This window comes from Arachis ipaensis, chromosome B01 (genome assembly GCF_000816755.2).
Source record: "Arachis ipaensis cultivar K30076 chromosome B01, Araip1.1, whole genome shotgun sequence".
Taxonomy (NCBI): Eukaryota; Viridiplantae; Streptophyta; class Magnoliopsida; order Fabales; family Fabaceae; genus Arachis; species Arachis ipaensis.
In genome coordinates this window covers 40610520-40623160 of record NC_029785.2, presented here as the reverse complement: position 1 = coordinate 40623160, position 12641 = coordinate 40610520, and the positions used below count along the sequence as shown (strand labels likewise).

Sequence of the window (12641 nt, the reverse complement as noted above, 5' to 3'; positions counted from 1 at the left end):
TATTATTATTATTATTATTATTATTATTATTATTATTATTATTATTATTAGCCAAACAAAACGAAATAATGGAGAAATGACACTATTTATTGTTGACAATTTATTTTACATACAGGTACATGATGAATATGTATTATTGTGGTCTCCGAGAAGACTAAGTCACTAAGCAATGCACACATTAAGATTCACAGAATATAATACAACAATCAGATCAGACTTTCAATGGAATAAGAGTACCTAGTTGTTTTTTTTGGTATTGATAAGGGTACCTATTTATTTATTTATGATAGACTATATGATTTCGGGTCCAAAGTGATGTTTTTTGTATTAGCTTATTTAAGCTGAAGTCCAGTGTCATAGGTCATTTTGGGCTTCCAATCAGCAGGGATAGGTTTCTTTGGTATTTGCCAATAAGTTCCGTAACAACCAATCACTTGGAACCTCAAGAAGAGTTGACCCTTTGGTGGGTTAGCATAGTCAAACACTGCCCCATAAACCCTACGCAATGGACTCCATTGTTTGCGTGAATCCTGCAAAATTAGAGAGGTAACATATAAATCTATAACTATATTGATGTTATAGCTCCAAAATTGAAAATAACTTACTAGTTAATAATAATCAAGTTATATAAAAACTAGCTAGCCAATAATATACATGAAAAAAGTTATTAGAATCTTATTATTAACTATATGTTTAATTTGTACCTCCCACAATTCAACATTAGTGACATCGTATGATCCACCAAGGTTTTGAAGAACCACAGCAAAGTATCCAGGGTTGCTGCTACTTTCTTGAACCTTAACAACAATGTTGCGGCCAGGGTATGTGCAAGGGACTCTTTTGTATGCAATATCAAGAGTACCGTATTTTTTTAGCTCTTTAGATGCATCAGGGTTCACACCCAAACTATTAAAGGCTCGTGGGCTCAATATGAAGTCTGTTCTGTCTCCCTGACCATAATCTGTTGCCACCACTGTTACCCCGTTGACATTGCACAATTTTGGTACTTTACATTTAACCTGAATCATCACTATTTGTTATATGTATTGATAATAAATAAAGAAGTATAATTGATAAAGAATAAACACTCAATTTGATTCTTAAAAAATTTTAGATTGGACATTTTAGTCTTCAATAAAATTTTATTCTCTCAGAATCTTTAAGAATTATTCTCTTTGAACAAATTCGTCCTTGAATCATTTTTAATCAATTTTTTATGTGTATTGGACAAATAAAATAAGAATCAATCTGTTAAAAGTAATTCTTGAAGACTTATATAGAACAAAATTTTGTTAGAGATCAAAGCGTCTAATTTAAATTTTTTTAAGAATCAAGTTGGGTATTTATTCATTGAGAAATTAAATTTACTTTGCAATATACTTTGTTTTCTTGCTTTCTTTTATTTTTTTTATTCTGTTTGGTTGAGTAATAAAAGTGAGAGTGGACTTTACCGTAAACCAAACGTATCTTAAGAGTGTGTCTTGCAAATTTTGGGTAAAGGAGATTGAATCATTTGAAAGGAGAGAAAGGAAAAGAAAAGTGAAGGAATAATGGATAAAGATGTTTAAACTTATTTCTTATGTAAGAGTTTAAAATAAATAATGAATCGGAATAGCAATAGAAAACTTATTATGCATTCTTACAATTTTATTATTTACAAACAATAATATATCTATACACACACAAATTGGATTACAATAATTTATTAAATATAAAAAAGTAAATTAAATCAAAATTTAATAAAATTCTCCAATTTAAAATCTAAAATTTAAAATAAATAAAATAAATTTTTAAAAATTAACTGATATTAATGTAAAAAAAGTTGGCTTTTTAACATTACTCTCTTAAAAAATCAGTCTAAACTTGTCAAAAACTTTAAATTAAGGTGATTTCTTTGATACCCAATTAATTTGAGGGTATTATATACCCTTTTTACATGTTCCAATTAATTAGTGCTAAGTGTATTCATTAATTTCAATCAGCAAATAAATTTTTAATTTTTAAAAATAAAAAATAATGAATTTAATACATGTATTAAAGACTTTATATATACATATCTTAATACATTGTACATACATTTAACTCTGATTAAATTAAACCATCATATGTGGTAAACTTTAAATAAATTATTTAAAAGAAAAAAAAGAAAAGAAAATTAGAATTGAGCTGTTGTATATGCTGATAGAGAAAGAGGTAAGAACATAGAATGCTAATCCTTTTCATCTAATTTCGTCTTCTTTTCTTTTCTATGTTCACAAAAAAATTCGTTTTCGTCTTCTTCCCTCTCCTTCACTCTCAGGATATACCTTCTTTTTCCTCCTTCTAATCTTCGAAAGTCATTGATCTTGTTGCTGTAATTCAGAACAATCCATCATTCTTGGGTTAAATCCTCCCAAATGATTATAAAATTGTGACGGCATGGGGTGAAAGAACGATAGATTGTTCTGAATTACAGCAACAAGATCGACGACTTTCGAAGATTAGAAGGAGGAAAAAGAAGGTATATCCTAAGAGCGAAGGAGAGGAAAGAAGACGAAAACGAATTTTTTCTGTGAATATAAAAAAGAGAAGACGAAATTAGATGAAAAGGATTAGGGTTCTATGTTCTTCTCTCTTTCTCCAACAGCATATACAACAGCTCAATTCTAATTTTTTTTCTATTAAAAATTCATTTGCTGATTGGAATTAATGAATACACTTGGCACCAATTAATTAGAACATGTAAAAAGGGTATATAATACCCTCAAATTAGTTGGGTATGGAAGAAATCACCTTAAATTAACCTGATAGCATGCACCGCAGCCACGTCCATCATTCCATAGCCCAGATACAGCTGCAACCATGCCATCATTCACCGTCCTTCCGTATTCGCCAAATCCACATGCTCCCCCTAATATATTGAGAGAGACAGTGCATGACAAAAAAAAAAGTTCATAAAAGAGATATATATATATATTCTTAGAGAAATGGAAATAGACACCATATATTAGTTATAATTACCATGGTACAAGTGAAACTAAACATGTAAAATGTGCAAAAGGAAAATATACATTATTGGTATAAATAATAACAAAATTACTTTTATAAAAATAGATGTTAATCAGTATTTTCCTTTGTATAATTTAATTTGTCTTGTTATTTTAGTCAATATTAATCAATTTTTTTTCTAAAAATAATGTTAGATAATGATGACGTACAAAATAATTAAAGGAGGGTAATAATTAACATACTTGGAGTGCCATAACCATCACGGGTACCATAATAGGTTGCTCTAGAGTTCTTATAAGGAGGGCAGTAGTCTTTATTAGTGGCACTGCTTAGTGCTGGTAAAAGCAGTATAACGCAAAGAAGACCAAGTTGGTGCTTAAGCTCCATATCTAAAGAGGTAAGAAATGTAGCAAGTAAATGTAGTAAACCAAAGTGTATGAAAGAATATAATTAACTAATAATATATATTATGGAAAGAAGGTTTTGTGAGATTACAAGCATAGATATGGAGTCATATTTATAGTGATGCCATATGTATAGATACCAGTGGTGTGAGCCCAATTGGGACCATAGGAATAATATGATTTAGGATTGGATTGATGATGTGGACCACCAGTACACATTGACCCTACCTAACCCAGAGAATAAGATAGTCTACACACAATATCAGTACAGAAATACAAGAAAAAACTATTTAGTATTTAATGTCAAAAGTTTGTTTGTTTCGGATTAAAACTCATTCAACAATAGAAACCAGAGGGTGGAGTTCAAACATACCATGCATGCACAAAGGAAATAAAGTAGCGGTCAAACTTATTACAAACCTTGGCATGCATAGAAGGGAATTTTGATTTAATAATTTGGGAGTCCTCCAAAGAAGGTTGCCACGGAAATGTTGAAGTAGATATGGCAGCAGTGACAACTTCTCCTCATGGGTGGTAATGAAAGAGATTAGGGTGATGTGAGTTTTTTGTTTTTCTTTTTTTTTTTTATGGGCTTATCCCCTCTTTTCTGACCAAAAATAAAATTTATCTTAATTATATACTTTGGATTGCTAGCTAGTATGCAAGACTTTGGTCTAGTAGTCATTATCGATACCTAGGTGCATTTAAGTTTAAAACTTGACCCAGACCAAATAATATAGATAAAACTCTTAAGTATTATATATATGTATGAGTATAGTATGAGTGAATTTATAACACTTAAAATTAGTTGTTGTCTAATTTATATGACTAAAAAAGAAAATACTTAGAGTTTGCATAATAGTAAAACTACAATGTTGTAGAAAAAAATTGTATTCGGAAGACTCTAACTCCAAATTTTATTTACAAAGAAAATATTAGCTAAAAAAATAAATTTGACTATATTTAAAAAGAAAATTAACTTTTATATCCTCTTATAATATATAGGAGAAAAATATATTTGAGAAGTGAAAAAGCATTCAATTCTTATGCTATATATTATTTTAACTACCTACAGTAGTACAACTATCTACAATATAATTCTGTTGAAGATTGTACATCCAATTAAAATAGAGTAAAGGACATTTTCGTTTTTGGCCTTTTTTTTTGCGGACATTTTCGTCCTCAAGGAATGGAAAATACATTCAAGCTCCTGACCCTTGAAAAACGTGGACATTTATGTCCTTCCGTTGAATTCAGCCATTTGCACTGGACGGAAAAGGATGAGTTGACTGAGGTGGTGCTGAGGTGGCCGTAACGGAGGCCAGGTGGCATGGAGCATTTCGTAACAGGACATATAAATTCCTGGAGACAAAAACGACGCCGTTTTTGTAACCTCCCCCAATCTTTCAAATTTCTCTGCCTTTTTCTTCTTCCTTCGTCCTTTTTCCCTTCCATTCTTCTTCCTCGGCCCCTGCCTCCATCTCCGCCGCACAGCCGCGCCTCCGTCAGCCACCATCAACGCCGGCGACCTCCTTCTTCCTCTCTTTTGAGCGATCCTCAATCTCATACCCATTAATGGATGCTTCCTAATCAAGACAACCTTTCGAATAATGGATCTTCGATGCTACAAACATCAAAATAATCATGGTAATCGGCCAAAAGAGTCTTCACATAATCATGAGGAAGACCTAGATCCCATTTTAGCTTCTCAATTACATAAAGTGGCAATTTTTCCATACCAGCAAGCATCAGAAGCCTTGCAATCCTATGAACAATGTCTACACGGTTAATGAGACATTTGTGGATATCCATTTCTTCTTTGTGTAGGCATAAAGCATGAGGTGTGAGCTTAACATGTGGAGGGAAGCTACGATCTAGTTGGAATTGCATGAAAATACAATGATACTTGTCTATAAATTTAGTGGTTGTCATGGAAAGATTGAGGGGTTCTTTCAACAGATAAGCATTGTATAAGGAGAGGGATTTGGAAGTAGATAAAACTATTTCATTCTTGAAGGAAAGGGCCTGTTTAAAATCTTTCTCTTTAAGGATTGCATTCAACTATGTTGACCAAAGGACAAAATGTCCAGCACAAACTTTTATGCCATTCAACTATGTTCTATTTTAATAGAATGCTATAGCATTGCCTAATCCACTGGAATAAGGCCTAATTGTTTTTGTCTAACTGTGTTCAATTAAACCCTAATCTACTCAAATTGTTTAAACATAACCTACAGAAGAATTCTCAAATTATAGGAAAATTGCAACAGGTGAAGGGAGTGGACCAAGTCAAGCTGTAAGGGTTGTATGTGTAGTTGAAATATTTAGTATGACATTTAGCAACATCACAACATCCCCTTCCCAATGCAGCAAATAAAACTTTTCTGAAATTCGGTAGCATCTTAGTAGTATATAGTACATTTTTCAAAGTCAAACAAACAATGAATTCAACAGTCAATTATAGGTAGAGAGTGTAGATCAAATAATCAAGTCTCACTGAATCAAAATTAAAGTTCAAATGCATTAAGAACTCAGCATCACTAAACAAGAACAAAAACAAGTAACATGAACCATAATCAAGCATAGTGAAAACCAAGTAACACAATCAACATAAGTACAGCACAATGGCTTGAAATACAGCACAGAGAACAAAAGCACCAAATTCAAGCAGCAATTCTCATCGAGTTCAACAATTATATCAAATGTAAGCTACATGAAACCTAACAAAAGTGCATCATTGAATCAAAGGAATTAGCTCATTTTAAAACAGAGATGTGGCATCAGACAGCAAAATGAGCACATAAGAGTTCATTGTTAACCAAAACAGGCAATGAAAATTTACACAGCAGCAGTGTAAAATATCAGTCTCAGCAATTTCCATTAACCAACCCTAATCCTAACAACTCAAGAACAATTGAACAAACTAAATATAATGAACTACAAATAGTGATTGCACAAACAGCAGCATTAAGCAAGCAAGACCTAATCCACTATCCACGCCAGATTCTCTAACAACCTAATGTAACTAACTAATCTAACCAAATTGAAATTAGCTAAACAAAACTAACTAAACAATATTAATTAACTAATTGCAATAACAGAGTGAATTAAACAGAGAGAAAGAAGATCTGGGAAGCACAAGGGTGGTAATGAGAGAGAGAGGAAATGATGGTTGGGCCCTAGTAGCGACGGTGGTGCGCCGGTAGAGAGGCGGCGGCGCAGCGGCAATGGGTCGCCGAGAAGGTTGTCGCGGACGAACGGTGGGTGGAAGGAGGGTGAGAAGAGAGAGAGACTAATGGGAGTAAAGGAGTGAGAAAGGGAAGAAGACGCAAAAAGAAAGGAAGGAGGAGGTCGCCGCCGTTGATGGTGGCTGATGGAGGCGCCGCTATGCGGCGGTAATGAAGGCAGGGGCCAAGGAAGAAGAATGGAAGGGAAAAAGGACGAAGGAAGAAGAAAAGGCAGAGAAATTCGAAACAGGATTGGGGGAGGTTACAAAAACGGCGTCGTTTTTGTCTCCAGGGACTTATATGTCCTGTTACGAAATAATCAATGCCACATGGCCTCCGTTACGGCCACCTCAGCACCACCTCTGCTAGCTCATCTTTTTCCGTTCAGTGCAAACGGCTGAATTCAACGAAAGGACATAAATGTCTACGATTTTCAGGGGTCAGGGACTTGAATGTATTTTCCATTCGTTGAGGACAAAAATATCTACGAAAAAAAGGTCAAAGACAAAAATGTCCTTTACTCATTAAAATACTATGGTAAAAACCAAAATATTGATTGTACATCCACATATCATTATTATTATTAGTTAGTACATTATGACCTCAAAATTTAGATTGATGAATTAAATGCGGCCCGATCATCAGGTCATATAGATGAAACATCTTAGATTTTATATATTTAATAGTGTTAGGCGTAAGCATAATTTATGATTTATAGCTATCAATTAGTTATTATTAATATTTTAATAATATAATAATAATGCGTGCTAAGATTATTATGACTTTATGAGGTTCCTTCCTTCAAACTTCATCTCAAGTTATTATTTATTAGCTAGGATTCCTTGTTTCTCGAAGTAGATCAGACTTGTGATCACTATTTTTTATGTAAGTTTCGTTAGATTAATTGTCAAAGGTTTGATTAATTATTAGTTGGTCAAAACGAACAAACAACTAGTATTAAGCTGTTGCTGCTGATTGAATTTTGTAATGAAGCTCCCACGGATTGAGAATTTTCATGACATCAAAAAAATTCTATTCAATTGCATATATGGCTCGGTCAGGTAATTAAAGAAAGATAATAGTACAATAATGAATCGGACAGCCAACGTTTTTCAACAGTATTTCTCTCGACTGCTAACTCTTATTTATAATTGTGTTTAATGGAAGTGTCTTTATAGATGTATCTAATAAAAATATCTTTTTTATAGCTGTATTTAATAAAAGTGTCTTTATAGATATATTTTCTGGATGTGTCTCTTTATATATGTGTTTAAAATATAATAATTAATTATTGTTAGTAATAAGTTGACAGATAATATGTTAGTATCCTATATTTTTCTTTTTTGTAATTAGATAGATTCTGCATGTCTAGTTTTCTTTGTACAAACCAACTCGGTAATAATTAAGAGAAATGTTATATAACTTGTCAACATTTTTTTAATATTTACCTTATATTTGAATTAATATTAACTAATTTTTATCTTTTTCTATTATAATTTTTTAATAGTTCATGAAGAGGTAGAAAGTAGTGATGAATAAAATAGAACAAACTTACACATTATTTTCTAATAGTATAATGTACATGGACTTTTTAAATCTAGTGTTAGTTCCTCATCTCTTTAGAAGAAAAAATGTGCAAGTGTCTTTTTCGAAATTTTTTAGAATAAAATAAAGGATAAAGATTGGATTTTCTTAGTATTCGGTATAATTTTTCTCTCTCTTCAAAATCCTAATATCTTAAAGTTCTCTCTATCCCTCCTAAACGCAGAGTAGCGGAGTAAACAGAGAAAGAGGGCGATGAACACTCAAAGAGGTGAGATGGACTATAATAAGGCGGAGGATGGCTTGATGGGATGTGACTTCTTTCTCTGAAGTGGTGACTCTCCCTCCCAAATGCAGCAGCAGCGGAATGAGCAGAGGAAGAGGGCAGTGAGCACTACAAGAAAAATGTTGAGAACCCTTGGATTTAGTGTCAGACATTAACATCGAGTTTTTCGTGGGATTTATCATCGGATTTGACAATAAATTCATTACCCTAAAATATTACCGTCGGAGTTGATGTTCCGACTGTAGCGTCAATGGTAAAAATTGGAGGGAAAAAAATAAATTTTGCCGCGCTAGCTACCGTCAGATTTACCGGCGAGTAAATCCGATGCTGAACCTTGTTTAATGAAACGTTTCGTTTCGGTTACACGCACCACGTTACCGTTGGATTAATCTGCAGGTAAATTCGACGGTAATCACGTCCTAAATTCGAACCGCGAACTCTCTTCCCTTCTCTAATCTCTCACCTCCCNGCTGCATGAAACGCTCCCATCTCTATTTTCTATTCCCGCCGCTGTTGCCCTGCCGCCACTGGAAAGGCAGCGACCACTGCTACTCGAATCGCCCATTTCTGTCTTCTCTCTTCTAATTGCTTTGCATTCTAGGTTTTCATTGTATCTATTTTTCACTCTGTTTAATTTCTACTTAGTTAATCTTAATTTTATTTAGTTAGTTGATTTTTAGTAATTAGTTTAGTTAGATTAATTTCTGTTTTAGTTGATTTTAGGTGGTTAGGGGGTTTTTAATGAATCTATTTTTCACGCTGTTTAATTTTTGCTTAGTTAATCTTAATTTCATTTAGTTAGTTGAATTTTAGTAATTAGTTTAGTAGATTAATTTCTGTTGTAAATTGATTTTAGGTGGTTAGGTTAGGATAATTTAGTTAGATTGATAGTTTCTGATCTCTGCTTAATATATTTAGAATTATTATCTGAGATTGCAGATTCTTGTTGCTTGAATTATTTGAATTGGTCTGAATCATTAATTCTGTGTTTTTCTATTAATTTGGATGAAGAATTGTTGGTGAATTTATTTGAGTAATGCTTAACTGTTTTGATGATTCGCTGGTTGTTGTTGCTTTCTTAGGAAATTACTATTTTAATGCTTATTTTGCTTATTCATATTGCTGCTAGAACTGCTGGTTTATGCTAATTAATTACAATGTTTTTTCCTATGCATTTCTAGCGATGTTTCATTATGTTATTTTGTGCTTTCTTAAGTTTGGATTTCAAATTTTTTGGATTGTTAGAATACTTTCAGAATATTTTGAAAAATTGTTAACAAAATTAGAATGCTTTGAGGGTTAGAATGCTTTGTTAGAATGTTATGAAAGTTAGAATAGTGTGAAAAGAAAATAAGGTAGAAAATAAGATAGAATAAAGTTAGAATGTTTTGAAAGTATAATTTAATTATTTTAAAATTAAAACACTATGTAATTTCTTTTTTTTTTTACTAAACTAAACCACTTTTTGAATTATTTGTTATTTCTTGAGTTTTTTCTTATATTATTATTTGTTGGTGTTTGTTATGTTATTATTATGTTATTAATATATTTGCTGTATAGACATGACAACAAGCAGCAAAGATAGGTCGAGTGGGACACGTGGTCATGATAGAGGGCGGGCTTCCATCGAATTTTCCAGGGATGCCCAGTCATCGCCCTCTATCCTGACTACCTCGTCGATCCCTGTGACATCACAGGTAGATCCATCGGACCAGCAATTTATCATGGTCCCAAACCTGAACAGGGTGTCTCCTTCTGCTACGCTCCCTGTGTAATAACCCAAGTTTTCGAAATTAAATGTGGAGTTATTTATGATTTATTATGATTATTGAGAATTTAACTTTTTTAAAAAATATTATTTTACTAAAAGTAATTAAATTGATTAGGAGATTAGTTGATTGTAATGTTCAATTTAATTAATTTTTATTATGAATTAATTATATTCTACTTTATTAATTTGAACTCTTAGAGATTAATTTATTAGAAATGATTATATTGATTTTTATAAATACTTTAAGTTTAAGTCATTTAATATGTACAATTTTTATTATAATTAGTTATTTTATATAAATTGAAATTAAAGTTCTGGTGATGGAAACCGAATGCCATCGAGTTTCCTGCAGCCACCATGGGAGTTTGCCATCGTCATCGAGCAAGACGGAGATGAGGGAGAAGTAGTTATGTTCCACGCCGCCGTCACCACTGATCCACGACCACCACTGTGAGGGTTCCATCACCGATGAGCAGCCTCCACGCCAGTTGCCGACGTTGCTGTCGCCATGGGTGGAGCCCGCCGTTTGAGCTATCGAAGGAAGCTGCCGCTGTCATGACCACCATTGAGCTCCACATTGTCGTTGGAACTGCTGATGAGGTTGCCACTGCGGGAGTCATTGTCGGAGGGGAGTAGCTGGTGTGACCACCATTCTGCCATAACTATCACTGCCGTCATCGCCGGATTGGTTCACTGGGGCTGCCCAGAACCATTGTTGTCACTGTTGCGAGAATTGGTGCTGCTGTCGCTGTCCCAGTTGTGTTGTCGTTGCTACATCAAGGAAGGGTATTTTATTTCGAAATTAATTGATTTAATTTATAAATGCCATTGAAGTTTAGTAAGTAATTGTAAATAATTTATAAATATTTTGTGTGATTAATTGGTAGAAATAAGCTTGATTTGAGGTTGTAAAATTTGGATTAGTTTGGTATTGAGATGATGTTCTAGTGTTTCAATTAGTTTTATTGAATTTAGATTATGGCTATGAATGTGACAGGTTTTGTTTTTATGAGTGATTAATTAACAAGATTAATTTTGGTTTGAGGCTGTGACTGATATTAGTTTTCTGATTTTGATGGAATTGTTGAAAATTTTGATTTTATTTGAGTATGTTGAATTGGTTGAGTTGTGGCTATATTCTGATTATTAAGAATAAGTGCTTGTTATTGATTTTAGTTATCTGATATATCGGAACGGTCGTGATAATTGAAGAATTAGAACTTAAAAGATCAAACTGTTCTTGATAACCTGATTTTCTGAAATAATATAGTAATTTTAAGAGTATATAAACAATTCTATAATGATTGGAATTGTGTGTGGCTAAATTCTAAATTTAGTTGTTTATGCCAAATCGGTTGTTATTGAATTGTTTGCTTGAAGGTGGTTATTAATGTTGATTCATGATTAATTAGAATTAAGTTTGAGAACTATTAAAAGATTGAAGTTTGATTATCAAATGAATTTTTGATGAAATCTGAATTTTAAGATAAAACAGTAACTTTAAAAAGTATAAGGATAATTTGTAACAATTAGAAACTATGTGGAGCTGAGTTTTTGGGTGAACATAATAGCTGGTTTTAGGAGAATTGGGATTTTGTGAATAATACATACTTTGTGTGTTTTGGTATCAATGTTGCCAAAATTTTAGTTAAGTTGGATGATAATGTATTTGGATATTTGGAAAGTGAAAAACTGTTAATCCTTTGGTTGAAATAATTTATGAATTGATCAAATTGAAGTTGGATTAATGGATTATGTGAATTATGATTGAATTGTTAATTATTGCGAATTGTGAATTTTTTATTTTGATTAGGAATCTTCTATTTGATGAGTTGTTGAGAAAGAAAAAACACGTAAGGCTGGCTAAGTCCTATTTTTAGGGAGATTATGTCCAATTTTTTATAAAATTTAAGGGTTTAATTAAATTGAATGTTATGAAAAGTGCTTTGAATGCACAATTGATTAATTTGATGTTCGATAATCGAAAATAAATATTCAAGAGCTTTTCTATGATTGTTAACGACTGATTATAAGATTGAAATTGGATATTCTTTGAAAGTGTTTGATTAAACCCAAGGTACCTGAAAGTGGCTTGAAAGAATGGTCGAGAAAAAGTTAATAAAAGAGAATCGAAAGCCAATTGATTGATATGAATATAGTCTCATGAGGATGGCGATGCATAGCCCTCGCCTGAGACATTGAGTACAGTCTAGTAAGGACGGCAAAACGTAGCTCTTACTTAAGACCAGATGTTTGGTTTCCCATGAGGACAGTGAATACGACACGCTCAAGGAGGGAAAGATTTGGTTTCCCTATGAGGATGGTGAATTCTGAACGCTCTTAGAGGAAATGATTTCCAAACGTAGGGACAACGTAGCGCCTATTTCGGAGATGTGATCAGGTTGCGAGTATCCAAACCGATA

At 32.7% G+C, this 12641-nt stretch overlaps 2 protein-coding genes across 2 annotated transcripts; both read right to left on the bottom strand.

The window, feature by feature from the left end:
* LOC107617771 (expansin-like B1) lies at window positions 67–3483 on the bottom strand. The gene is made up of 4 exons (XM_016319635.2): window positions 3231–3483; window positions 2784–2890; window positions 705–1019; window positions 67–530 (listed from the first exon to the last, which is right to left on the bottom strand). The coding sequence occupies exons 1-4, from the start codon at window positions 3373–3375 to the stop codon at window positions 333–335; spliced, it is 765 nt and encodes a 254-aa protein (XP_016175121.1). The 5' UTR covers window positions 3376–3483; the 3' UTR covers window positions 67–332.
* On the bottom strand, window positions 4983–9012 carry LOC110265833. Its single transcript, XM_021109196.1, has 2 exons — window positions 8911–9012; window positions 4983–5453 (listed from the first exon to the last, which is right to left on the bottom strand). The coding sequence occupies exons 1-2, from the start codon at window positions 9010–9012 to the stop codon at window positions 4983–4985; spliced, it is 573 nt and encodes a 190-aa protein (XP_020964855.1).